The 27,351-nt window shown below is 42.1% G+C and overlaps 1 protein-coding gene across 2 annotated transcripts in view; it reads left to right on the top strand.

Moving 5' to 3' along the window:
• Positions 1-27,351, top strand: part of LOC122789744 (ubiquitin carboxyl-terminal hydrolase 12) — a 902,204-nt gene that overhangs the window by 664,159 nt on the left and 210,694 nt on the right. For both annotated transcript variants that reach the window (XM_044057179.1, XM_044057180.1), the window contains exon 6: positions 5,093-5,176. In XM_044057179.1, the coding sequence (XP_043913114.1) occupies positions 5,093-5,176 (84 nt within the window). The remainder of the gene's footprint in view (positions 1-5,092; positions 5,177-27,351) is intronic.

Below are 27,351 nucleotides of genomic sequence, written 5' to 3'. Positions count from 1 at the left end.
CTACAACTTTGGACAGCCATTTTTACCTATTTCAGAGCATTACAGATTGGATATCTACTCTTGAGGTAGGGCAAGCTTTGTTTCAGGTGTACTGCAGGGAATGTTAAAGGCTCATCAACCTATTTCTGAACCACAAAGTGCAACTGGTTGGCACTGTTCTGTTTATTGTTTTTCATTTAGTAGTAAGCTTTAATGATGCTTTGATGGGGATATTCAGGTATATATGCACCTTAGCAGCAAAAGTATGAATAATAGGATAATTGCTGCAGGCAGTACCCTCCTCACCTGCCATTAACTGTATGTAATTGATGATTGATGATCTCTGCATCTTACTTCTGACTATGTTGCAAATGTGTAATTTTCTGTGTTTTATCATATTTATGCATTTGTAATGCATAGAGCACCATGATTATGCTCTGAAATCTGTAGATCCCATCTAAACAATACTTAGAGGTGCTTTCAAAAGTTTTTTAAGGACACCTAGGTGCTGTTAAGATCAGGTTTTGCACTGGGAACTGACTGCAGAGACTGCCAGCTAGCTGACGATCGTGGCAGAAGGTAAACAGCTTTAAAAACCTGTTAGATCTTCACTGTTCCACACTTATCAACAGGAGGTATCACAGAACAAATTGTTTAACAGCTTTTAAAGCCATTAGTTCCACAGAAGGATGCTTTTTCTGCTTTCTGTGTGTTTGACATACGTTGTTTTAGGGGCTTTGAAAGCTGGTAAAACACTTTGCTCTTCAGCATTTTATTTTCTTTCTGTCAGTAGTAGTACAAATAGAGCAAGTGAAGATCTCTCTCTCTCTCTCTCTATATATATATATATATATATATATATATATATATATATATATATGTACACACACACATACACTACAAAGAATTAGGATTAGGTCTCCAATCATTACCCTGTATTATATGTACTTGACATGGATGCAATGATACACCTATCGAGTTTTGCTCTTGATATGAATTTATTGGGATCTATATTTGAAAACATAATAACCTGGTTACTATCAGACACCCATTCATAATACTCTGTATGTTTGCTTACAGCATTTTGCAGTTGTGTTGCCTATTGCACCTGTCATTTTTCTAAAACTTATTTAGGTATTATTGTAGCCTACTCTCTAGGTCTTACACTGCTAAGCTCTTTAGGCTTTTATGAACCTTTGCCCTGTGAACTTCCCCAGGAATCTTTTTTTGGTGCTGTCCTTTTGTTCAGTTCATTCTAGCACTTCAGCAAACAACAGCAAGATTATGAGCTTGTAGTATCCTTTATAGCTGGGCTCCACATATTAGCTGCAGCTTGAGACTGTGCCTTTTTCTTACTCACAGACATGTTCCACTGAAGAAAAGATCTGGCCAGTAGACTTCCTGATTCCTCTAATTCAAGTATCTACTGTATTTCCACCTTGTTACTTGGTTCCATCGAAACTCTTTGAGTACCAGTGTTTTGCTCCTTCCAGCATTACTTCCTAAATGGAAATTGCTGCTGTCTTTCCTTCTGATACTTTGAGTTGCTTCATTCTTCTGCAGTAATACTAATCGCTGCACAGTGATCATGATTGGTGTTTATTGGACTACTGAGAAGCAGCAAGGGCAAAAAACATTGCTGAATCGGCATTGTGGTAGCTATGCTTCAGAACCTCTTTTAGCATCCTTTTTTTATCTTAACTCACAACTTCTGGTGAAAGTGGTGACCAATTGAAATATTGCTTGACAGACTGGGCGAAAGTAGAGAAAGATGACTTTAGCAAGAAATTTGCTTTTTATGAAGCTGTAGTTTCTGTATGAGCAACTAAAGTGTTAATGTTTTTCTTTTCACTTCTTGACAGCAGTACAGTGTGCATAAAATGGGACCAGTGGCCATCCACAAGAAATAACATTGCATCTGTTATTTCATATGCAAGTCCCTTTCACAAAGGTTTTCTCTCTCTCTCATGTACTTTTTTGGTTTAGATACCTTTGTGAGTGAGATAAACTACTCACTCTCCAAAGCGGGCTAAAAACATAGCCTTGTAAATACAAGAGAATTTTACTTAAGTTCACCAGGTTCCCCCATTTTCCTTTAATTCTGTCCTGTAAAAACAAAGGATTTTATGAACCTTTGGAACTTATATGCTTGGAACAGTTCAGGCTACTGGTCAGTACATATTTGCATTTCCTTAGAATTTTGAATGAAGTCTGTTTAAACCATATTTGTTAGTCATTCATTTTTTCAGAACTGACCTTAAGAGTAGAAATACTTCTTGCAGATGTTTAAAGGCCACATTCTCTACTATTCTGTACGCTGCAATCCTGCAAGTTCTTTCCTGTAGTAGTTTAGCATAAATAGTTGTGTTATCTCTCTATTTTTTGACCCATAGTGGAAACATTGCATGACATTTTCTGCTTTCTTTTTGTCCCCTGATGATCTTGAGAATATAGGTGCTTTGCATTTTTGGATTTCATGTGGTAGATGCATATTGTGTGCCCCTTAACAAGACGGAGACCACATCTGTATATCTTTTGTGAAGACACAGCAAGCTGTTGAAGTCTAGTTAAGAAAAGTTTATCTTACCTGAGTATTTATTTTGTTTTTGTTAGGACTGACAAAGAAGGCCACCAGCACTCATGATTTGGTGCTCCATGTTTATTAAGTCATATCCCCTTTAATGCCAGCAAAGTAATGTTTGGGCTGACTGGAAATGCCAATGTAAATTAAGTGGCTTTTTAATGGATTGACATGCTGTAGGTGGATTGGACACTCCAACTTGGCCCTAGGTGTGTGTGTGTGTGTGTGTGTGTGTGTGTGTGTGTCTTCTGTGGAAGGTTGGGCACCAGACTGGCAACCTGACACAGTAAAACTCCACTGCCAGTCATGAGCAGACAGGTGATCTGCTGTGGCGACCCCTGACCAGGAAAAGCCGAAAGAAGGATTTTAATCACTGGCATAAGATATGGGAACTTATTGCCATTCAGCATGGCAAGTTCTTGAAATCTGTTGGACTTTTAGACTCCAATCCATGTCTTCCACAGAGGGATGGATGATTCTGATCCAGAATTAAGACGAAGTCACAGCACAGGTGGAACAGGGAATCTGGGAAAAGCAGCCTGCTTAAACACCAGAAAGATATTTTGATTCTTTATTTTGCAATCTACAGTGAGATGCTTCAGATAGAGAGAGAGAGAGCCTGTAAAACATATTTACTGTTGCCAGAAGTTTTCTTCCTATTCACAGGTCTAATACAGTCCTAACAAAGCATCACAGATTCAGAGCCACTTTCTGCATCTGTCTCGCTGTAGCATATTTTAATTTACAGTATTAAAACCTAAGTTATATCATCATTGCTGTCTCTGTAGCTGCCTTTTTGAATGATTAAAATCAGCATTTTCACACAGAAATAGTGAGCTCAGCTAACTTTTGCCTTAGTAACAACATTTTAGGATGTCTGCCAAACACCTGCAGATGTTACCAGCACATATTCACCATGTCATTTGTAACAAAGATTCTGATTTTTATTTTAGCACTGTATTCGTCTACTCCATACATTTAAGATTGTGAGTATTTATTTGTGTCCATACTGAAAGTCAGATTAAGACAAGCCACGGTGGTGCAGCGGTAGCATTGTTGCCTCACAGCAAGAGGTTCTCCCGTTCGATTCTCTGCTGGAGTGCCTTCTATGTGGAGTCTGCATGTCCTCCCCGCAGTCAAGTGGCGTTCGAAAGACATGTGTAGAATTGGCGTGCCTTCGTTGAAGGTTGGGTGTCAAGCTGGCACCTCGGCACCCATAAAAAATCTACTGGCAATCATTAGTGGACCGGAGTTCCGCTGTGGCGACCCTTAACCGGGAAAAGCCAAAAGAAAAACAACAACAACTGAAAGTTAAATTAAGGAGCCATTCTCATGTGTGGTTAACATATGCTATTTCTTGTAACCATGACTAAACATTAAACAGACAAAAATAAAATTGAACAAAACATTAAGGATGCATTGAGAGGTGTTTTTAGCAGTTGTAAGAACTGGAATGAATGTCTTTATCATTTAATTACCAGTAGTTGTGCTGAACACATGCAAAATATTTCAGTTTCTTCTCTATGTACCAGATTTTCTTGTATCTTTCAGAATAAAAGTCTGCACACACCGTAATTCTAATAATAGTTGTTTATTATGTAGTAGCAGCATACAGTGGAGGTAGATGAAGTAATCAACAAGATCCGAACAAGTCTTACTGTCTCAAATAACACATACTAAAACAGACTGAATTATACTGTCAATAGTAACTCTGATCTCAGAATTGTTTCTTTTCTCCATAATGGCAGAATTAATATAAACTGTACTGTCTACTGTAGTTTCTGAACTGCTAGACATTTGACCTGACTTTTATAGTCAGTTTCAACTGAACTGTACAGACTTTTTAAAACTGAACTGTCTAGAAAGTATTTCTCGTAATGCTAAAACTCTGTAAATTTCCAACGAGTTCTGCTTGCCTCTTTAACCTTGGTTCTCAAGCCTTGTACTATTTAAATACATTATGTTTGTACCCAAAATATTCCAAACATTCTGTCAGCACATTTCATTCTTACCAGTACTTCAGACTAAAGGTTATTTCCCTGAGATATCTGTATCCTTCACTGAAACATTCCTTTCTGTTGAAACTTCACTCACTGAAACTGTATGTAAAGTGTAAAACATAAAATGAAGATATAGACCTGCTTTAGTATAGCTGCATTTCTAGGCCTGTGCAAAGACAATACTGTATTTATGTCTAACAAATTTAAGTGAGATCTGATCTTACAGGTGTCCTATCAAAGTGGAAGGGCATAACACAAATTTCCAGGTAGATGAGGTACATATAACAGCGTACAAGGGAAGCAAGTATTACCTGCTGAAGAATAAATGTTCATTCACAGTAATAAGCATGAACATCTTTCCGGTGACACAAACTGTTGCTTGATGTCTTTTTCAAACCCATATTGCCATAAATTTCAACTGTAGCCTTGTCTGTGACATAGAATGTCTAGTACAACTGATTTATATGGCACGAGTCACATTATTGTATTGCATTTACCAGTATTAAAATGTAGTCCAAATTTTCTTTTGCAGGGGTTTTAGTAACACAGAAACTCTCTGCAGTGAACATAAATACTACTGTGAGCAGTGTCTCAGCAAACAGGAAGCACAAAAGAGGTGAGTTTGTGGTGATCTTAAGTTATTTTGCTACCTCACAGTTTGCTATATCTTACTGGCTGCACACTAGCAGGTTTTCTGAAGTAGTCTGCAATTTTGTTTTTCTGATAACTGTTTTTGCTGCAGTGACTTCTCTGTTTTCAGTCAGGATGAAGACTGTTGTAGGTGCTGTGACCTTATTATGGAACATGTACCTTAGATGTTGAGAGAGAGTCATTACAGTTGTCCACCACTGCATTTACCTTTGCAATAGACTCAGAGATGTCCTCCTTTTAGAGGTTTATCGAGTATTTGAAAAGTCCTTATTTATGAGCTAGCAGTATTGCTTAGGGCAGACTAGGTCACCTTATTAAAAAGGGTTCATATTACGTTATCGAAAGATAATGTAATAGAACGATCAAAACTTCGAAATGGCAACATTTCAAAGCTTGTATTTTGGGGGGCTGTGCCCCCCCCCCACTAAATATATATTTCAACTCCGAGAGCGCGCTACAGTGAGGAAAGGGCAAATATTCCAATCCTCACTGTACTGTGATTCCACAATGCGATCCTCGAAAAGCTGCCATTTTGAAGTTTTGATCTTTCGATTACGTTATCTTTCGATAACGTAATAGGAACCCATTAAAAAGACCCATAGCATCAAAGGTGATATAGTTAATACTTTTTTTGTCCACAGTAAATATAGAAAAAACTGCATATGGAAGTTACATTATAAACTGTTTTCCCCATTGTTTTACAGAATTATGCTTTTGTTTTCTGGGATTATAGCAGCATTTGCAATAAACTTAGGGAGTGGTGGTAAGTTTAGACAACACTGCACAAGCTTGTACTATGTAACATTAATTTGCAAATGACGAGAAATTTAAAACTGGCTTGCATCTGTTTAAAGAAAGCATTTTTACAGTTTTTACTGAGTACTAAATTCCATGAAATGAATTTATGGTCATAGGTTCATAGGTTGCTACTAGGCTATTGGCTCTAGGGCCTATACAAGCCTAGCCATAACAATTCCTTGGCTGTTTCTTCCCACACTATTTACTTCCCTGGACCCCTGTCACTGACATAATCCCCGGGGTGAATTTCCTATCTCCCATCCAATCTACAAGGTTCCTTTTGAAGAGAGCCAAGGAGGTGCTCTGCTTGACATGTATGGGCAGTCTATTCTGGAGTCTGGGGAGTCTCTGGGTCAGGAACCTATCCCTCCAGCATTTTTTGTTTATTGTGATGACAAGGTTTAGATTCCTGGAGCGTGTGGCTCTGAGGGATTGCGATTTCTTTAAGTGTAGCATGTCCAACAGCTCTGGGTTTGACATGGCCTTGTATGTTAAGCAGAGATCGCCTCTGAGTAGATGATATGTGACAGAGTATAGCTGGAGTTTTTTAAGGCGGTCAGCATAGGGCATCTGCTTTAGGCCTGTGATTCTTTTAGTGAGGTATTTCTGAGGCTTTTCCAGTTGTTGTAGATGTCTTGAGAGGTACATACAAAATGGGACGTTGTATTCTATAATGGGTCTAATGTGGGATGAGTACAGTGGGACAATGACCTCCTTTTTTCTGATGAAAAGCCCTTGGTGAGGAGGTGTGCCACATAGAAGGATTTCCTGACTGCTGTGGCAATGAGGTTATTGAAGGTAAGACCACTGTCCGCCTGTGTCCCTAGGTCTGTTATCACACTTTCGGTGTTTAGCGTGTTGCCACCTATGTGATAATTCATGGGTACATGTTTTTTCCCAAAAGGGATAACTCTACATTTATTGGCATTGAGCTTGAGCCCATGGCTCTGGCACCAAGCATCTGTTTGTGTAAGGCCCTTTTATAGAGTATCCACATCATTTGGGGATTCAATAGTGGCTCGCAGTTTGCAGTCATCTGCAGACTTTGTTAGCCAAAGTCCCTTAGTGTTGGCCTGTACTTCAGAGAAGTAGATGCCAAACCTCACCTCAGGTTTCGTGCCCACTGAGTGGTGCAGAGCTACAGTTATCCCAATCCACAAGGGGGGACCCACCTTGGATCCCGGAAACTACCGTCCCATCAGTTTGACAAGCCTTATCTGCAAGGCCATGGAGCGTATTATCATGGAACTTATAAACAAAGACATTGGCAACCTTCAAACACTGGACCCCACCCAGTTTGGGTTTGTGAAGGGCCGATCTTGTCTCCTGAACCTGATTGACTTCTTTGAATCAGTCTCCAGAGCCATGGACAAGGGTAAGGTGGTCCACACAGCCTATCTAGACCTTGCCAAGGCCTTGACACCATCCCCCACTCTGGAATCATAGATAAACTTACTAAGTTGGGTATTAATCCCTATGTCACCCAATGGGTTGCTAAATGGCTTACTGATAGAACCCACACTGTAAAAGTAGCCGACTCCAAATCCAGCTCCAGACAAGTGACAAGTGGAGTACCTCAGGGTTCAGTCCTGGGGCCGCTCTTGTTTGGCATCTACTTCTCTGAAGTACAGGTCACTTTACTCATCCCTCATTAGACCCATTATAGAATACAACGCCCCATTTGGTAAGAAACCTCTCAAGACATCTGCAACAACTGGAAAGGCCTCAGAAATACCTCACTAAAAGAATCACAGGCCTAAAGCAGATGCCCTACGCTGACCGCCTTAAAAAACTCCAGCTATACTCTGTCGCATATCGTCTACTCAGACATGCTACACTTAAAGAAATCCCAATCCCTCAGAGCTACACGCTCCAGGGATCTAAACCTTGTCATCACAATAAACAAAACATGCTGGAGGGATAGGTTCCTGACCCAGAGACTCCCCAGACTCTGGAATAGATTGCCCATACATGTCAAGCAGAGTGCCTCTTTGGACCACTTCAAGAGGAACCTTGACGTTTGGATGGGAGAAAGGAAATTCACCCCAGGGATCACGTCAGTCGCCTTGCTAGACAGGGGTCCAGGAAAGTAAATAATGTGGGAAGAAATAGCCAGGGAATTGTTATGGCTAGGCTTGTGTAGGCCCTAGGGCTGATAGCCTAGTACCAACCTATGAACCTATGAACCAAACAAGAGTGGTCCCAGGACTGAACCCTTAGGTACTCCACTTGTCACTTGTCTGGAGCTGGATTTGGAGTCAGCTACTTTTACAGTGTGATTTCTGTCAGTAAGCCAGTTGGCAACCCATCGAGTGACATATGGATTAATGCCCAGCTTAGTAAGTTTATCTATGATTCCAGAGTGGGGCATGGTGTCAAAGGCCTTGGTGAGGACCAGATAGGCTGTGTGGCATGAAGCCTGAGGTGAGGCTATGATTAAACATGACACTTAGGTGAGGTGCCAGTTCATTTTGTAGTTCATGTAGTATACAGCCCGGGATATCATCTGGTCCCATGTATGCTGTATTCTTAGCTTTGGAGAGTGTGTTTTTTTACCTGTGTGGTCGTTATTACCCAAATTTGGCAATCTTCCGGTATTGAGATGGGCCGTTTAGGGGGTGAGAGGGGGGTGAAGTTGGAACTGAATTGATCTGCCAGGATATTGGCAATATCCTTGGGATCAGTATATTTAATGCCATTCTGTTGTAGCTCAGAGCAGATCTGAGCATTGCCATTTAGATTCTTGGCATAGTTATAGAATGCCTTGTGGTTGTCTTGTGAATCTTTGGCAATTTTATTTTCATAACTAGCTTTGGAGGATTTTACGAGGGATCTCAGCTTCTTACTGAGGCTGGTAAGGGAATTTTTTGCATCGTGGGATTTTCCTCTTTTCTGCAACAGTTTCTTCCTTTTGTTGTAAAATTTGGTTATGGCAGGGGACCACCAGATTGGCTTCATTTTTTTGTAGGAGAGCATCTTGGCTCTATTTGGGATACCACGATTCATGCATGAGTGGATATGCTTGTACAGTACCTTAGTGTAGGACTCAGCAGTCGAACTTTCAGTTCCCATCTGCATGGGTGTCATGCAGTTTGTCACTTCTGACTTGAGTAGCATGAAGTTGGCTTTGTTGAAGTTTTTATGGAGGTTTCCTTATTGGGGAGTGGGGGTGGGGTGTGGATGTTTAGAGTGATTAGCTTATGGTCTGACCTGACCAATGAGGGGGTGACCATAGGTGTGGAGCATCGATTTCCCATATTGATAATTACCAGGTCTAGGTTATTGGAGCCCCTGGTGGGACTATGGATTAGTTGATCCAGGGTGTTGGAATTTATGAATTCCAAGAACCGTTGGGCAAAGGTGTTGGTACATGAGTAGTTTTCCCAGTTAATGGCAAGGTAGTTGAAATCACTCAGTATTAGGGTGTTTGGTTGTATCTTAATATTTTCCAGTATGTTTAGAAAGGTGTAGTGAGAATCTTGAGGCATGGTGGGGGATCTGTAGCAAGGTACAATTTGGATTGCAGTCTTACCTAGTGTTAGTTGCACCTGGAGAATTTCAGACGCATTGTGTTGGGCAACTAGCCTGATGGTGTGAATATCCTTGGTGAATATGGACACTCCTCCACCTTTAGTGTTTCGATCCTGGTTTGGTGGCCGAAAAGTGTGGTAAGAGTTGTAGCCTAATATTGCAGGGGTGCTCTCTGGAGCCTTGAACCAGGTGTCAGTTACTGCACAGATATCGATGTTCTCCATTTTTAGGAGTGCCTCTAGAGTGTGCATTTTGAGGTTTAGACTTCTAACATTGAGTAGCATTGCCTTCAGATTTTGCATGTTTGTACCTGTTACAGTGGTGGTTTTGTCCTTTGAGCTTTGCCTAAAAAAGGCACTGTAGGGGTGGCAAGAGCCTTAGCCAGTAATCTGAATCTCTGGGGCGACAGATGCAGACCATCTCTGGCAAAGCATCGTGGTCTGCTGATCATGTCGTCCCAGTTGTTTTGAAAAGTCAGTGTATAATCTTTTTCATAGGGTTGTCAAGTCCCAGTACCATAAAACAAATTTGCTAAAAGTTTGAATGAACCCAAAAGAAAGTTTTTTTTTTTTTTTTGCAAACACATTGCAACCCCAGTATCTTCAAAATGCATACACATGCACACAGACACACACACACACGTTATAGTTTCTTTAACTCTCTACACTTCAAATGTCTGGTTGTGATCAACTGAATAAATGCATAAATAATTGCCACAGTAATATATTTTAGCTTTTTAGCTCATTTTGTACCCTCTGCACATAATATACATACCTAAACGCACGCACACAACGCACAAAAATATTAAGCAGGCAAAATACTTAAAATCCTTCTGGCTGTTTTTCTAGCATTGGAGCTTGTGGATTTTAATAAACTTTTTTTAATGAAATAACTTTTTTCCTTCCATGTTTACAGTCCCTTGTGCAAGTCAATCTAAATTCTTTCAATTTGATTTAGACAGTAGTCACCTGATGTTGTTTCTATGCCCTCATAGCAGGAGAACCAGTAATAAGAAGTAACTCTCAGTTGGAGTCTATGTAAATGTTAGGCTGTTTTAAATATAGCCAAACAACGTAAAATTACTTTTTTCTTCCTTTTTTAAATAGAAATCAGAATTTCAATTCCCAAGATGGGAAAGTTGACTATAAAAAATAAACAAGAAAAGGTAACACAAATAAAAAACAAATGAAAAGTAATTATTTTACTTTAGGAGGGCTGCTTCCCAGCAGTCCAGTACCTCAAGCTGCTCCTGTTGGAATAAGACATAAGATGTTTAAACCGTTGCTTGATATTTCTGTTCAAGACGTATGTGTGCATTTAAGTGTGACCCAAAGTGTGTGTCCTTTATTACTGCATTTCCTAGTTTTATCCATCCCTGTAGTGACCCCATGAACAGCTACCACCACCTGTGGAGATTACCAAGCAAATAGGGAATGAAATTCAGTTGCTAAGCCTTTAAGCCTTTCTACTGTATCATGCAAGCATGTATACACACACAGACACACACACACACTTAACCTTCAGTTGTACACCCAAGAATAATTTAGATTCACCATTCTGCTTAGTACATGTTTTTAGGAGGTGAAAGGTAACGGCAGTACCTGAAGGAGACCCACATGAGCACAGAGAGGAGATGCATGTTGTCTTGCAAATCTGTTCAAATTTTGTTTTGATTACTTGTTACTTAAATTCACTCATTGACAACTGACAGTTTGGATTTGAGGTATACACTCCTTATTTTGAGTGTGGAACACAGCATGGGCATATATCTTTGGTTTGAGGAGTTGTGTGTTTATTAGACTGCATCCATATAAAAAAATGATCATGAAGTTACTAAGGCACTGGCTTTGCTGCATGCTTGTACTGCACTGTCAGACTTAAAAAGTAGGCATGCTGTCTTTCTGCTTTTCTAATTAACCTTTATATCGGGTGTATGACAAATATGTATGAGCAAATCAGAAGTATGGCTTTATAAAGGCCACCATCTTTATGGTATTGGGACATTTGATCAAAGTTTTACCTCACATTGTGTTTACTGGCCTGGGCATTGAAAACTGCAAGCAACGAGAGAGAGCCTTCCTAAAACTGGATAGTACAAAGAAGTAATCTCCTTTGTAAGTTTTGCAGCAGCCATCCCTTGAGGAGGAGTAACACCCATATTTATTTAAAAAAAACATTTATTTATTCTCTTATGGTTGAGTCCTTATTTAACAACTTAATGATCTTACATTGATTTCCCCTGATTATAAACGTTTTCTTGGGAGTCGGGAAGTCAGAAAGGCTGTGGGGGATGTTTAATTGTCGTTTCCAGATTGGCATAATGATTTGACATAACCTTTATAGAGTTGAGAAAAGATCAGTGAAATAATTAGAAACATGAATCAGAGTTGACCCAAACTGAAGACAGCTTTTATGGAACAGTATGTTAAAGGAAAGAGGACCTTTCCCCTATGTATCTGATGAAGCAGTCTTTGTGGAAATTTTACCCAAATGTTTTTTTTTTTATTATTCTATATAAAAGCATAATTAAGTGATGCAACAGATGACACACTCACCTTTAATGCAGAAGGCTGTGGATTCTATTCCCACACCAGATAGACTGTTTGCTGACAGTGAAGTGCAGCATAAGGGGTGTGCTGTCCTTCAGATGAGACATTAAATCTAGGCCCCATCTGCTTGAGTTAGGGGTATCATTTATCGAAAGGAGTGGGGGAAGATCCCCATTGCCCTGGCCAAATTTCCCCTAATAGTATAAATACCACCTCAAGTCTCCCCTGAAAACAGACTAGTAACGTAGTGGGACTAACTCTGTCAACCAAAGGATAGATAGATAGATAGATAGATAGATAGATAGATAGATAGATAGATAGATAGATAAAATAAACACTAGTTATTTTATGTTATTGTATCTTAGTTTTATATAGTAGACTGAACAGTAATCCTCAGTTTGATCTGTAATTTTAAAATCTTAAGATGTTCTTCGTGTTTCACTGTTGCAGTCATTACATCTGGGTTAATCTGCTTGCAGGTAGCCCTCATTCGGCCTGATTAACAAAATCTTGGGGCCTGCGTCGGTTGCTGTCCCTTCCTCCGTGACGTCAGGTCATCAGTGGTATAAAACATGAAGCCAACGCCATTACATCAATCTTTCTTGCCGTGTGGTGCCCGAAGCAGAAGCAGTTTGCAAGTGTCGGTCGGCCAACTCCTAAAATTTTCGAGTTTCAGAACTAAAGTCTTCAACTAAAGCTAAGTACCCCGTTGGGGAAACTTTTCCTTGCTCCTTACCTATGTCAGTAAAAGTTAATTGCATTACTTTTGGAAAGCAAATACCTCATAAAGATTTTCATTTGTACTGTGTTCCTTGCCTAGGCCCTGACATACTTTGCTGTCGGTTTTGTACTTTATTTAATCAGCGCACTATCCGTCGTCGGTATATTTTTGCCTCTAAATATTTCGGTTCTCGGTTTTATTATCCATAAATGTCATTGGTTAACCATCTGGCTACCGGGATTCCGAAAAAACGCAAAGATAAAGACAGAGACAGGCCATCAAGGTCCAAAACTGCCGACGACGCTTCTCCTAAGCCAGTCGCCAGTTCGCTGGTACTCAGTGAGGCGCTTTCGCAGCCCCTGATACCCACTACTTCTGATTCGCAGGCCTCTACTGAGACCCGTTTGGAGTCCGGTGTGCCACGAGATGCTTCAACTATGGAACCCGTGGATGTCTCTACTTTGGATGGGTCCAGAGCCACTGTGCAGGCACTGGCTTCTGAGGGTGTATTCAGGCCTACGGACTTGCATATTAAACCGACGCCTCCTTCTTTACTTAGGCCTAAATCTCGATCCATGTCAAAAAAAATGATGTCCAGGCCACATGCTCAGGCCTCTAGGCCTAAAAACTAAATGATAATGGCTGAAGATCTAATAACTTTAATCAGGGGTAGCCAACCCCCCCCCCCCCCTTCTAAGAGGCCTAGGACAGAAGTTGATTATGAATCTTCTGATCAGGATTTTGTTTTTTCTGATTCTTCTGATGATCTGGATTTGTTCTTACCTACTTATGTGGATTCTGATGCAGAGGACTATTCCCCTCTGCTTCCCCTCCTGAGGATTTTTCTTTTGGGGAAACCTTACATACTCTTAAGGGAGCATTTCCACTGGGAAAGCCAGGATTTTTCTGATTCAAAAAAGATGCTTAGGGATTTCTTTATCCTACCTCAGCATAGGCATTTAGCTATTCCTCCTGTACTAGACATTGTTGATGATTCTTTTTTGGAATCTAGTTTGGCCCCTGATTCCCTGCCTTCTGCTCCCAGAAAAGCTGACAGATACTACAGGGTCCCTGAGTCCCACAAGTTCCTTTTCAAAAATCCTATTATAGATCCAGATACTATTTCACAGGGGCCCAAGGGCATTAAGGCTTCTACTGCTAAAAATCTTTCCCCTTCTGAGACTCCAGGGCGCTGAATAGATGGGCTAAGAAAGTTTACACTTCTGCAACCTTGGCCATTAGGGCTTTAAACTGCCAGTTTCATATGTTAAAATATCAGCAACATGTTATTGGACTGCTTAAATAGAAAATGATGTTGAGTCCTGACTGTGTGGAAAATAAAGAATTACAGGATTTAATGCATTCTGCCGAACAAGTTGGAAAACATACTTTGCATTGTGGTTTTGATTCATTTGAGGCCTCTTGCAGAGCTGCTGTTACTGGGTCTGTGATCAGAAGGCATGGTTGGCTTAAGGAGCAATCTTTGCCTGATCATGTTGAAGCTAAATTGTTGGATGCTCCTTTAAATCAGGACTGCCTGTTTGGCAACAAGGCTGAGGAAGTTCTTAAAAAGATGGAAGATAAAGCTAAATCTATGCAAACTGTTAAAGATGTTTTACAAGTTCAGCCTCCTAGATTTAGTAGGCACTGGCCCTCTAAGAATTGGTCCTTTCCAGCCTCTTCCAGGTCTTCTCAAGCCAAACCCAGACACAACAAAAAACCCAGGTTTCAGTCTCAGGGGACTCACAGAACTAAGCAGTGGGGGGCCTCCACTTCCAAGTCTGGGAATAATAAGACTCCCCCCTATGGTAAACTGTTTCAATGACTTTCTTTTAAAAATTCAAGCACTTATCAACTGACTGCTCCTTTGGGGGGAAAGATTGCTCTTCATCCAAAGAATTGGGAACTCATTACCCAGGACAAATGGGTTTTAAATATAGTGTCCCAGGGATACAGATTGCACTTTCACACGTTGCCCACACCAACTGGGTGGCCGGACCTACCCTCAAATCAGTGGGCAGAGGCCCAAAAAACAAGTACTTTCTCTCTTAAACATGGGGGCTATTCAACTGGTACCAGTAGAGGAAAAGGGACAAGGTTTATACTCAAGACTTTTCCTGGTACCCAGGAAAGACAATTCATGGCGTCCTATCCTGGACCTGTCTACTCTAAACACCTTTTTGGAGATACCAAAATTCAAGATGCTGACTCTTCACCAATTACTTCCTGTGCTAGGCAAAGATGCCTGGTTGGCAACACTAGATTTAAAAGAAGCATATCTGCCCATCCCAATCAGGGAATCTTGCATAGGATACTGATGCTTTAAAGCAGGCTACACGCACTATCAGTTTTCTGCACTGCCCTTTGGCTTATCTACTGCACCCAGGGTATTTACAAAATGCCTAGCTCCAGTTATTGCATTTTTGCAGGCAAAGAAATATTCAAATATACCCATACCTGGATAATTGTCTAATTCGGGCAGAAAGCCAGGACATACCTTTGAATCATCTGGCCTTTGTAAAAAGGGTTCTAACTTGTCTGGGGTGCACCATAAATGAAAAGAAATCACACCTGGTACCCTGTCAACAGATTATATTCCTGGGAGCAAGCTTGAATACAACTTCCCAGATGGCTTACCTCATGCCAGAAAAGCAAATTCATTTGACAGCCTACTTTAAAAAAGTGGCCACAAAAACCCTGCTTATCTGCAAGACAAATACTGCAAGCCTTGGGGTTCATGGCCTCCTGCATTCTTCTAATTCCATATGCAAGACTGCATATGAGGAAAGTACAGTGGTATCTAAAAACCCTATGGTGTCAACATTCTCAAGACCTAGAAACAATGATTCCTGTCGTACCTTGCCTACGCCTACAGTTCCTTTGGAGGGCAGAGGCCTGCCACCAAAACAAGGGACTACCTTTCACATCACCCCCTGCCACCCAAACCCTAAAAACAGATGCATCAGACTATGCATGGGGGGCTCACCTGGCAGGGAAGTGCCTTCATGGAAAATGGAACCCAAGTCAAATGCACCTGCATATCAATCAAAAAGAAATGTTAGCTGTACAGAATGCTCTGACAGCCTTCAAGGACCACATTCTTCCAGGACAACTAATGGTAAAGACGGACAACACCGCTGTTATGTGGTACATAAACAAGCAGGGGGGTACACATTCTTACCTCCTCTGCAGACTAGCCATGGCATTGTGGAACACAGCCTTGAGCTACCAAGTGCACCAGCAAGCTCAATTCCTGCCATGAAAATTAAATACACACTGGCAGAAGGACTAAGCAGAAACCTCATGGACCCACACGAGTGGAAACTGGAACCAAGGATTTTCAGCATGTTGACAAGCAAACGGGGGAGCCCAGATATAGACCTGTTTGCCTCTCCCCAGAACTACCAATTGGACACATTTTGCACAAGGACTTCCCACAAACAAGCTTGGAAAGTGGATGCTCTGTCCTTCAGCTAGAAAAATCTATCAGTGTGTGCCTTCTCCCCACTGCCTCTGTTCTGCAAAGTACTACTAAAAACCAAACGGGACAAACTAAGGATGATTTTGATTGCTCCAGACTGGCTGCGCCAACACTGGTACCTCCTCCTGCGCAGTGTGTCATGGTTATCTCCATGGCACCTGCCTCAGACTCCTTCCCTGCCGTCTCAGCAAGAGAACCAGATTCTGCACCCTCAGCTTCCAACACTGAACCTTGCAGTCTGGCTAATTACTTAATCTCTCCTTTACCATCCCTCAGCAAACCTGTGATGGCTATCATTTTAGAGGCAAGGAGGCCTAGTACTAGAAAATCTTATGCTGAAAAATGGAAAAGATTCTGTGCCTGGAACCAGTCTCAAAGGATGAACACAGCAGCGCCCAATTTACCTCAGATTTTACAATACTTAACTGAGATGCTTCACAAGGGTCTGTCTTTTTCCTCCATTAAAATCAAATGCCTCAGCCATTTCAGCTCATTATAACACAGAACCTCCCCTCTTCTCTCACCCACTGCTCAAGCAATTCCTCAGAGGGGCCAAAAATTGGAGACCACCCAGGAGAGCTCCAACCCCAGCCTGGGACTCTGACTTTGTCTTGGAGAAACTCACTCTACCTCCTTTCAAGCCAGCTGCTACTGCAGACTTAAAATTTCTTTCTTGGAAAACAGCTTTAGCAATCACTTCAGCTAGAAGGGTATCTGAATTACTGAATTACAGGCCCTTATGGCAATGGAGCCTTTCATCATCTTTCATGCAGACAGGGTGCCCTTCAGAATCAATCCATCCTTCATGCCCAAAGTAGTATCCAGTGTGGCTCTTAATCAGTCCATTCATTTGCCAACCTTCTTTCCCAATTCACAGAATAAAGGGGAACGGATACTGCTTTCCTTAGATGTGCACAGACAACTTAGATTCTACTTGGACAGGACTAAACCTCAAACAACTGCTGGTGGCATTTGCTGCAGGGGCAGAGAGGAAGGCTATTTCAAAGCAAACCATTTCTAAATGGATAAGCCATTGCATTAATTTCTGCTATAAGCAACATGGAAAACCTATCCCCCAGGGGATCAGACCTCACTCCACCAGGGCTGCATCTGCCTCTACAGCCTTTCTCAGAGGCGTCCCTACCAGGGACATCCTAGAAGCTGCTACCTGGAGTTCTGTACATATTTTCACCAAGCATTATCATTTGCCAATTTTCTCTAAATCCAGAGCTGGCTTTGCCACTGCTGTCTTGCAGGGCCTTATAGCTGGCCCTAATGCTATCTAAATTCCTCCTCCCTACCATAGCTTTGGGAATCTACCCAAATGTAATGACTGCAACAGTGAAACATGAAGAACATAGTACAGTTGTGTACACTTACCATAAATGAAGATGTTCGAGTGTATTCACTGTTGCAGTCCTGGTTACCCTCCCTCCAGCCCCCTAACCTCTTTTGGCTATACCTGTACTTTATGCTTAAAAGCCATTTTGGTGTATCTGCTTTTTTGTTGGAGGTATATCTTTGTGCTTTTATGTTTAATTGCTTCCCATTAGGGGGCACCTGACATGTGGGGCAAGAAAAACTGATGCAATGGCATCGGCTGCATGTTTTATAACCCTGACGACCTGACATCATGGAAGAAGGGACAGCAACCGACACAGGACCCAAGACTTAGTTAATCAGGCCGACTGAGGGCTACCTGCAAGCAGATAACCCAGATGTAATGACTGCAACAGTGAATACACTTGAACATCTACATTTATGGCAAGTGTACACAACTTTAAACCCACCATATAAATGTATCTGTTGTAATCTGGGAAGATGAGAATCAGGAAGGACCCAAACCATGGGTCCACCCTCATTTCTATTCAAATGAAGTGGAAACAATATCTAAACAACACCCATCTCCCAAGAAATCCCATATAACAAGGGGGAATCCTATATGTAAAATCATTGATCAGAGGGCAAACGGGTAAAAGTATTTTTAAACTATGGTAATATTCCTCCTAAAGGGAGAGTTGCTGCAAGACTCTCACCATGGAAATGACTTCTTTGTACTGTATAGTTTTAGGAATTCTAATTGGCCCATTGCTTCAGACAATCTAAGGTGCAGCTTAGATAAGAGACTACTGTTCCAGAAGTGGATTCTTAGGATGATTATATCTACCCAGGAGTAGGGAGTGGAGTACATCTCTCAAAGACACAGAGCCATTATTGTTATCCATAATTGAGACCAGAGACCTGCCAAAACATGACAGCTTACAAGATCGACATGGTTGTTCGGTGGGTTATTACACCTACTTGAGTGAGTTGCTTACCCTGTCTTCTCTAGTGCACTCCTATCCCTTATAGTTTTGTAGAGATATGTATGTGGAGAGCATAGATGGTACAAAACGTCTTCACTACTGCATGTATGGTGAACACACAAGGATCAAGTTCTTGTATCACAGTGGGTGGGGATGGAGCAAATATAGCTTCGGGAATAGATATAATAGTTGGCAGACCTTGAAAGCTGCAGAGTGCAGCGAAAATAAAAAAAGTCCAGCGGTTTAAAGGAATTATTAAGTTAACATAGTAGGCCTTAACAGATTCACTCTTTCCAAGAAAAAATTAAGTGCTACAGTTGGCAGCAAACAGTGACGCCATCCTGACAGCCCAGCATAAATGTCATGCCCAATAATTGGTACTATGTATGGCTTGCTTGTGTTGATGTTATGAATCTTGGCTGTTAGGTCATTAGATTGATTTTTCCTTTAAGTCCTATTTAAAGATTCAAGCTTTTGAAAGTTAAATGTTTAATAGTTCCATTGCTTTAAATATTGAAAGTGAAGGCATGTAAGGGCCATATAACCACTACAGTTTGCCCATGGTGTTACCATTTTTAACAAGTGTCTTACTTAGTTTGCCAGTCTTTGTACCCCTCAACTAAACAACCTCATGTTTGTTACATGCTTTCATAAATTTCTGTTTTTTCTTTTTCTGCATTACTAAGTGTTCTGGTAGATTCTTAGTTGTGACTTCCCTTCTTTTTTGTGCCCACATTTCTAGTACTTGCTTTGTGAAAGCATGTCTGCACATTACTTTTGAGTGTCCACCTCTTAGTATATGCCCTTATGCCATTGCTGCATTCATTCATCTGACAAGTACTGCCCCGAGTGGTTTCAGGTTTACCTTTCTGATACTGCAAAGCTTCAGTCACATGGTTTTCTAACTTATTTTTTTCAAATGTGGCTGGTGGCAGAAAGCAAGCACAGTTTTTGCAGCTCTTTGTTGAATTACTTCTTAGATAAAACCTCTGTAACTGAATATGTTTTTCAATATGCAGTCTTGTCAGATGGTAAAATGTCAGTAATGTATTGCATTTGGTTTGGTTGTTCACATATGTATCCTAGGATTGCTCCAACTTTCCCTAATGCCTGCTCATATTGCTTACCAGCCATTATATCTTTAGGTATAATAAGCCCTAATTCCCTTTCCATTGGGATCCTTGCTGTATTTAACAAATACATGTACATATATATATATATATATATATATATATATATATATATATATATATCTAAAAAAAATAAATATATATATATATATATATATATATTTGTAAATATGGTTACCTGGCTAGGTGAGCTGGTAACCTTTTTCAGCCATGACTTGGGCCACAGGCATACAACTTGAAGTGTTAAACATTCAGGCAGGACTAGCTCATGGTACTGGCTGCTTGGCTACAGCCCCTCCAAATGAAAATAACATTTTAAAATTTTGCATTTCTTTTTAACTTAAAATTGTTGACTTTCCCATTTCGAGACTTTGAACTCCACTCTTATACAAATGAAAGTTTGCTTACTTGGTTGGACAAGTGTAGTGTACAACAGTTGCACCTAATTATAGGTCTTCCTGCTATTTCTAGTGAGGCAGAAATTGTTTCATTGTGAACTCGTTAGCAAGGTAGATGAAGCAGTGAAGAAACATTTAACATTGTCTTAGTCTGTATCAGATAAGAGGTGCCTGAGCCACCTGAATGAAACTGAAAGAACAACAGTTGTAGCCTCTGAAAGGTGCAAGATAAAAAAAAAAGTTTGTTTTTGCTTTCTGTTAAGTGGTGGTACTGTGAGACAGTATGTATTCTTCCTGCCTTGCAGTTAATCTCATATGGGCTTGTGTGTGTGTGGGGGTGGGTAATGATTGTAGTATGCTGCCATGTCTGTGTTTGTGATGATGTGAGGTATTGACAGCTATGCCAGGAGAAGTAGGGCAGTGCATGTGTAACATACACCAGCATAGCTAGATGGAGTTTTATAAAGAATTATATATAATTTGTATATCAAACTGATTTGTGCAGCTGTTTATGTTGAAAATGTATTTCTAAAGCTGCTTGTGTTAAAAATGTACCAACAGTGTGTCCTGCTGGACAGAAAATAAATACACCTGTATGTCAGACTGTATTGTAACTGTTGAAATATATTGTGACATAAGATACTGGAAGAGAAGAGGTTAATCTGCTTAGACTGCATGACCAGCATGAATCCAACAAAATCATCAAATTCACGGATGATACCACTGTCATAGGTCTTGTCAAAAATGGTGAGGAAGCAGCCTACAGAGATGAAGTGGAGCATCTGATAGGCTGGTGTGACAGCAACAATCTGGCCTTAAATCTAAGCAAGACCAAAGAATTAATAGTGGACTTCAGGAGGACACAGGAGGTACATCAACCTCTGGAAATTAAGGAGGTGGCAGTGGAAAGGGTCAAAAATACCAAGTTCCTGGGGTTGCACATCTCAGATGACCTATCCTGGTCGACTCATATTGGCCACACAGTGAAGACGGTGCAACAGTGTTTGCACTTCTTACAGAATTTGAGGAAGGCAAAGCTGTCTCAGTCCATTCTCAAAGCCTTCTACAGGGGGAGCATCGCGAGCATCCTCTCAAATAACATCAGTTTGGTATGGTAATTGCAAAGCATCTGGCCGTCAGGCTATCCTGAGGGTAGTGAGGACAGTGGAAAAAGTCATTGGTTTCTCGCTCCCATCCATGGATAATCTCCACAAGACTCTGTGTGTGGGAAAAGCTAGGAAGATAATCAAAGATCCCACTCACCCTTCCCATGGCATGTACTTCCACCTTTCCTCAGGCGAGCGGTATCGCAGAGTACACTGCAAATCATCTAGATTGAACAGGAGCGTCTTCCCTCTGTCCATAAGACTGCTGAACTTGAATGCGAGGCATGACAGCAAGTTATCATATCAATATGCCACTTAATGTGAAATATCATCTATAGTAATCAATCTGGCAAATTGCTTCAATAACTGGTACAGTTAGCTTGATTTTTTATGCAATTACTTCCTGAATGTGAAGTAGTCAGGAGTGAGTCAGCACTCCATGTATGTGCAATATGAACTTGAGTATATCATATTACAGCTGATGAAGTACAATATCCAAGCAATCACAATGCAAAATCATAGTCTTTGCAATACCTACTAGTATAATATTGTCTCATGTCTTCCTGTCCAGTTATGGTAATTTACTGTGCTAATATTTTAATTATTACTGTATGTGCATTAGTCTTATTGTCACTCAGTTTGTGTGTTCATTGTTATGTCTTGCACAGGGACCAAATCAATGTAATTTCATTCAGCTTACACTGCTGTGTATATCTGATCAACAATAAAGTTTACTTTGACAATGACTTTTAATGTCAGTCCAGCTAATTTTCAAAAATAGTCTGAAATTAAATTACCTGGTTTAGGCTGTAAAGATTGTATCTCACAGTTCTGATTGCAGCCAGAAACTAAATGTCTGTGAAAACCAGGACTAGGAATCATACTGTGTTGTCCTTGGGGATGAACTAACTACCTTAGAAGGGTGGAAGTTTTGAAATGGTTTTATAGCTTCCAGATGCTATAACACATCTCAGCAAAGTTCTGTCTATGTGTATGGTAACTCATATATGCTAAATTCTGGTTCAGTTTCTAGCAAAGGGGGTAGTGTGGGAACCAGAGTCAGATGACCAGGTCTATGTGATGTCATTCTGTAATCCAGCACTGAAATGAGACAGAAGTCTCAGGGCAGTCTGTTTTAAAAAGCTGACCAAGAAGGAAGACCACTCACCCATGTCATCTAGACTTGCTTTAGTAAATAACTAGGGAATAGTAATTCTTCAGATCAGTCATGAAAATATAGTGAGTAGTTAAGTACTGTTTTTCTGTATCTGTGTGAATATATTAATTTGTCTTATTTTTAATAATTCCTGTGATTAAAACTCTGCTGTTTATTATAAATAGATATTTAGTATTTTCATGTTCTTTTATTATTAAATATATTTAAACTTTTCATTGTGGCTGGTCTTTTAGAGAATATTTTAACCTCTGAGAGTACTTATATTTATTTGGTGAGACTGCACACTGTGGCTGCTCCTGAAAGCCTTGCTGTTTGGTCATCATTACCATTTGTACTAGTATTAATTTTACTCCGCATAATTGGATACCCTTGTAAGATCCTTAGAAAAGCTGGTTTTGGAGTGTTCTGGTGGCAGTACCTACCTTATAGTCTGGGCAGAGAGGCCATGCTGGTAAATCTGTGTCAGCCTTTCCTGGGCGTGTGTGTGTGTGTGTGTGTGTGTGTGTGTGTGTGTGTGTGTGTGTGTGTGTGTGTGTGTGTGTGTGTGTGTATTTTTCAGCTATTTGGAGCCACGATCAAGGAGCTCTGGTTTCACAGAGAGGGTGGTGAAAGGTCTTGGCTTCGAACACACGGCTGAGGACTCAGCTGTACAGCTGTGTCAGTGTGGAGTCTTATTTGGGGGCCTAGAGAGAGAGAGAATGGTCCCAGCCCCAGGACTGTGTGTGTTCTCTGTGTGCTCTTAAGGGAAATTGTGCTTGGTGCAGAGAGCTGCATCAGGCAATACTGTGTCTGTATTTATTCCAAGTGAACATCCCTCACTCATGTCCATGGTGAGGATTGAGAGTCCTTGATCACTGGCCCAGAGGAGGGATGTCACAGTGTTTAATAGCAGAGAGCTGAAGTAAATTACTGTGTTCTTTATTTATTCTTTTGATCATAATCTAACATCTGAGATGTAAATAATTAGAGAAGTTTCTGTAAATGATGGGCACATCTGTGTGTGTAGTGCTGCCTTATTAAACAGATGAACTCCAGCAGGCTTTCCTGTGTAGCTTCAGGCAAAGTGGTACATGAAACTTTTCCTGGTGTGAATACCTAGATCTTTGGTCAGTCCAAGGATCTTGATCTTTTTGCAGAGAAAACTGCATGTCAGTCTGAAAGAGATGCCGATTGTGAGTGCAGCAGTTAAGGCATTTAAGCATGCCTTTACTCAAGTATAATCCTAAAGGTGGTAGTTGATATTACCATAGTGGTACATATGTCAGTCTAGGCAACACAGAGTCTTACCAGCTTTCGCTGGATGCCTATGCAAATGCAGGAGCTATGTCCTTACATCTTCAGTTGGTGACACTCATCTCCCATTTGGAATGCAGTGTGCTTGAGGGCCATTTAGGTTAGACTGTACTCCTGGATCATTTGTAGAAATGTAATTAATGTTAAGTTGTCTATCTTGCCTTCATTCTTGCCGGATGGGTTCGGAGCCGAACCTCGGCTCTGACTCTGCCTTTACTAAAGCTTGAGAGCTATTTACCGGCTCAAAGCCTACCCTTATTCCACAATGCTAGGCGTCAGATACCCAGATCTCGTTTGCCGCTTCAGCTACGAGTTTGCGTTTTTTACCGGCTCCAGGTCGTATAATTCTTTTATTACTTCTATAATCAGGATTGTTAAAATTTTTAGATAGTTTGCTATTAGTTTAATCTAATCTTGTATCCCCTTTAGATCCCACTTAAAAAAAACTTTTTTTCCTGTCGTTACAGAGTTTCCCCCCTCCCCCTCCCTTCCCTGTTTAGGGTAGTGTTAGGCCTTTCTATACTTTTATATATGTTGTATTATATATTGTACTATATATACATAGATAATTGTTGTTCGTGTAACTGTTAGCTATAGTGTTTTTTTTTTTGATATCCTTATTCTTATCTAGTGCGTGTGTGTGTGTGTTTACTGTTTTAGGGCACTAGTTAAATTTTTTCCTTGGTATATCCTTGTAATGTCTAAAGATACCAAGGTTTCAAGTTTCAAGAAGTTTGTCTCGTGCTCTCAGAAGATGTCTCTTGACAGACGGTCACACTTCTTGTGTTTGTTTGGGCCTCCTACACCTGCAGGACTATTGTTCGGTCTGTCATGCCTTCAGTCCGAGAGTCCTGCAGGAGCATAGGAATAAGCTTATTTTGAGGGGCTTGTTGAAGCCAGAAGGATCCCCGGCCAAGCCTTCGTCGGGGAAATGCTTAAAGCCCGCCAAACCGTCGGCTCCCTGTTCGGAGCCGACGCCGAGCGGAGTTTCTGCTTCCTCATCGGTTCCGGCTGGAACCAACACTTCTACTATCGGAGCCTTCTCTGAGTCTAAAGCGTTCGAGGTCTCCCTCCTTAGAGTCCGTTCGCTCGGCTCCCAGGTCCCCATTACTACATTTGGAGCGGAGCCATAGATCCCATTCCTCTCAGTCCTCCAGGTTATCGGATCATGACTTAGAGAGGGTGGTCAGTAGGCTCCTAAAGTCGCAGGCACCGGCCAAAATGTTGATTAGCCCTCCTCAACAGGCTGTGGCTATCCCTGTTGCTTCAACTATTCCTCCTCTGACCCTACCAGTGTGTTCGGAGCCGGAGCTCGTTGGGGCTCGAATCGTCGGAATGTCAGAGCCGATACCACACCTTTTGGCTCCCTCGTCGGCGCCGATCTCTTCATTGGTTCCGTCCTTGGAGGGGTCCGGGCGCCGAGACTCCCTCATCGGCTCCGAGGGGGCGAGTGGCATCGGACCCTTGTCCGACCCCGTTCTCCCTCTCGGGGCCTCAGTGCAGGTGAGCTCGGCCCCATCGGCCTCGGACCCATCCCTCTCGGTGCCGGAAGGGGTTCACGTCTCTTCGGAGCGGGGACCATCTTCTCTGCCTGATGGGGGCGCCTTTGAGGTCATGAGGAGTGTGCTGACTCCAGTGTCGGCTCCACGATCGACCCCTTCGGCTCCTCCCCCCATGGTGCCTGCGTCGGTCTCTGTCCACCCTCCTGACCCCAAGTGTGGAGAACACACGCTCCAGGTAGCCCCATTGGGGGTATCTTCCTCTTCCGAGGCCTCCCCTGATCATTCAGAGGAGCCCCCTCGGAAGAGAAAATGTAAGAGGAAACATGTTGACTCCCCCGAGTCAGTCACCTCGGACACCAAATTGGAGGATTCGGAAGGGTCCCCAAGGTCCCCCTCTGAGGATGTATTCTTTTCAGACATCCTTGAGATCCTAAGGCAGAGGGGGAACTGGGCTGCCCTTAACCCTTCCGAGGACGAGTCGGTGTACCTGGATGCGTTTGGTTCTCGCCCTTCCACCTCCTGGGTGTCTCCGCCTTTCAACCCACTCATGGAAGTGGTGGCTCGGAAGGCATGGACGGCCCCAGACACAGAGGAACCAACTCCCTGTAGGCCCGCAAAATTCATCACAGCCCCGTCCAATAAATAGTTTCTTATGAAGGGTGTCCCTGTTGATGCCATGGTGGTTGCAGTAGCCACTAAGAAGGAGCTGGCTGACCCTTCTGTGCCTGTCCGTCCACCTAATAAAGAATCTAGGACAATGGACAGGTATGAGAAGCGGATGTTTTGTTCAGCGACTTTTTCCATGCGGTCGCTGAACTATCTGTGCCATTTCACCCGCCTTCAAAGGGATCTCCTTAAGGAACTGGGTGATACCCTTCAGGATCCATCTGCTGCGGGGTCTCAGGAAAAGATTATCTCCCAGCTGGCAACCCTTAACTCTATAGTTAACTCCTCCATGTGGCTCATTTCTTATGCAGCCGATGGGGCGAGTAGGGCCGCAGGCACAGGCGTGGCTTTCAGAAGACATGCCTGGATGGTGGTTATGTAACTTTGCTGACCCCTTTCAGGCGTCCTTCACCAATACCCCCTTTAATGGTTTGGCTTTGTTTGGTCCACAGGTGAAAAATACACTTACCAGGTGTGAGCAGGAAGGCAAGACTCTCTCTGCCGTGGGAGTCCATTTTTCTACTCCCTCTAGACCATACCCTAAAGGTCAGAAGAGTGGAAAAATGTGGTTTCGCAAACCCCAGGGAGTCGTGCCTGACACACGTGGCGAGTTTCCCTCCAGAGGCAGAGGAGGGAACAACAATAGATGCCGCCCGAGGGGCAGAGGGGGTCTGCAAAATCAGGGTAGCAGGGAATCCTTCTCTGACAAACCCTTTCAGCACCCCTGAGAGACTGCCCGGCTGTCCACCTTCGGAAGCAGTCGGGGGAAGATTGTCACTGTACCCAGAAGCATGGCGACTTCTCACACAAGACAAATGGGTACAGTCGATCATATCCGAGGGTTACAAAATCCCCTTTGTCCACACCCCCATACAAACAAACAAGTCCCTTCCAGATGTTCCACCCGGTCTAAGGGAACAAGCAGTTCTAAAAATTTCAAAACTGCTAGAAAAAAAGAGCCATCCAACCAGTCCCAGCAGACCAGCAAGGATCCGGGATTTACTCCAAGTTCTTTTTGGTACCAAAAAAGACAGGGGACTGGAGACCCATTTTGGATCTCACCAGGTTAAACAAATCTGTTCAAAGAACAAAGTTCCGGATGGTCATGCTTCAGTCCATTCTACCCTTTTTGGGTCAGGCAGTTGGATGTGCTCTGTCGACCTTCAGGATGCATACTACCATATCAAAATGGACAGACGCTCCAGAAGGTTTCTCTGCTTCCGGCTGGGAGCCAGCCACTATCAATTCAGAGCCCTGCCCTTTGGTCTCACCACAGCCCCCAGGGTGTTCACCAAATGCATGGCAGTGGTTACGGCTCACCTGAGACGGCGAGGATTCCAGGTGTTTCCATATTTAGACGACTGGCTTTTAACTGCTTCCACCAGGCATCAGCTAATCCGAGCCAGGGATTATACCATACAAACTTGCTCCGAGCTAGGTATCTCTATAAACTACGAAAATTCTGCATTGTCGCCTTGTCAA

This window comes from Protopterus annectens, chromosome 15.part0, assembly GCF_019279795.1.
Source record: "Protopterus annectens isolate FY-2018-M chromosome 15.part0, PAN1.0, whole genome shotgun sequence".
NCBI classification, from domain to species: Eukaryota; Metazoa; Chordata; order Ceratodontiformes; family Protopteridae; genus Protopterus; species Protopterus annectens.
This window is presented reverse-complemented; position numbering and strand designations above follow the sequence as displayed.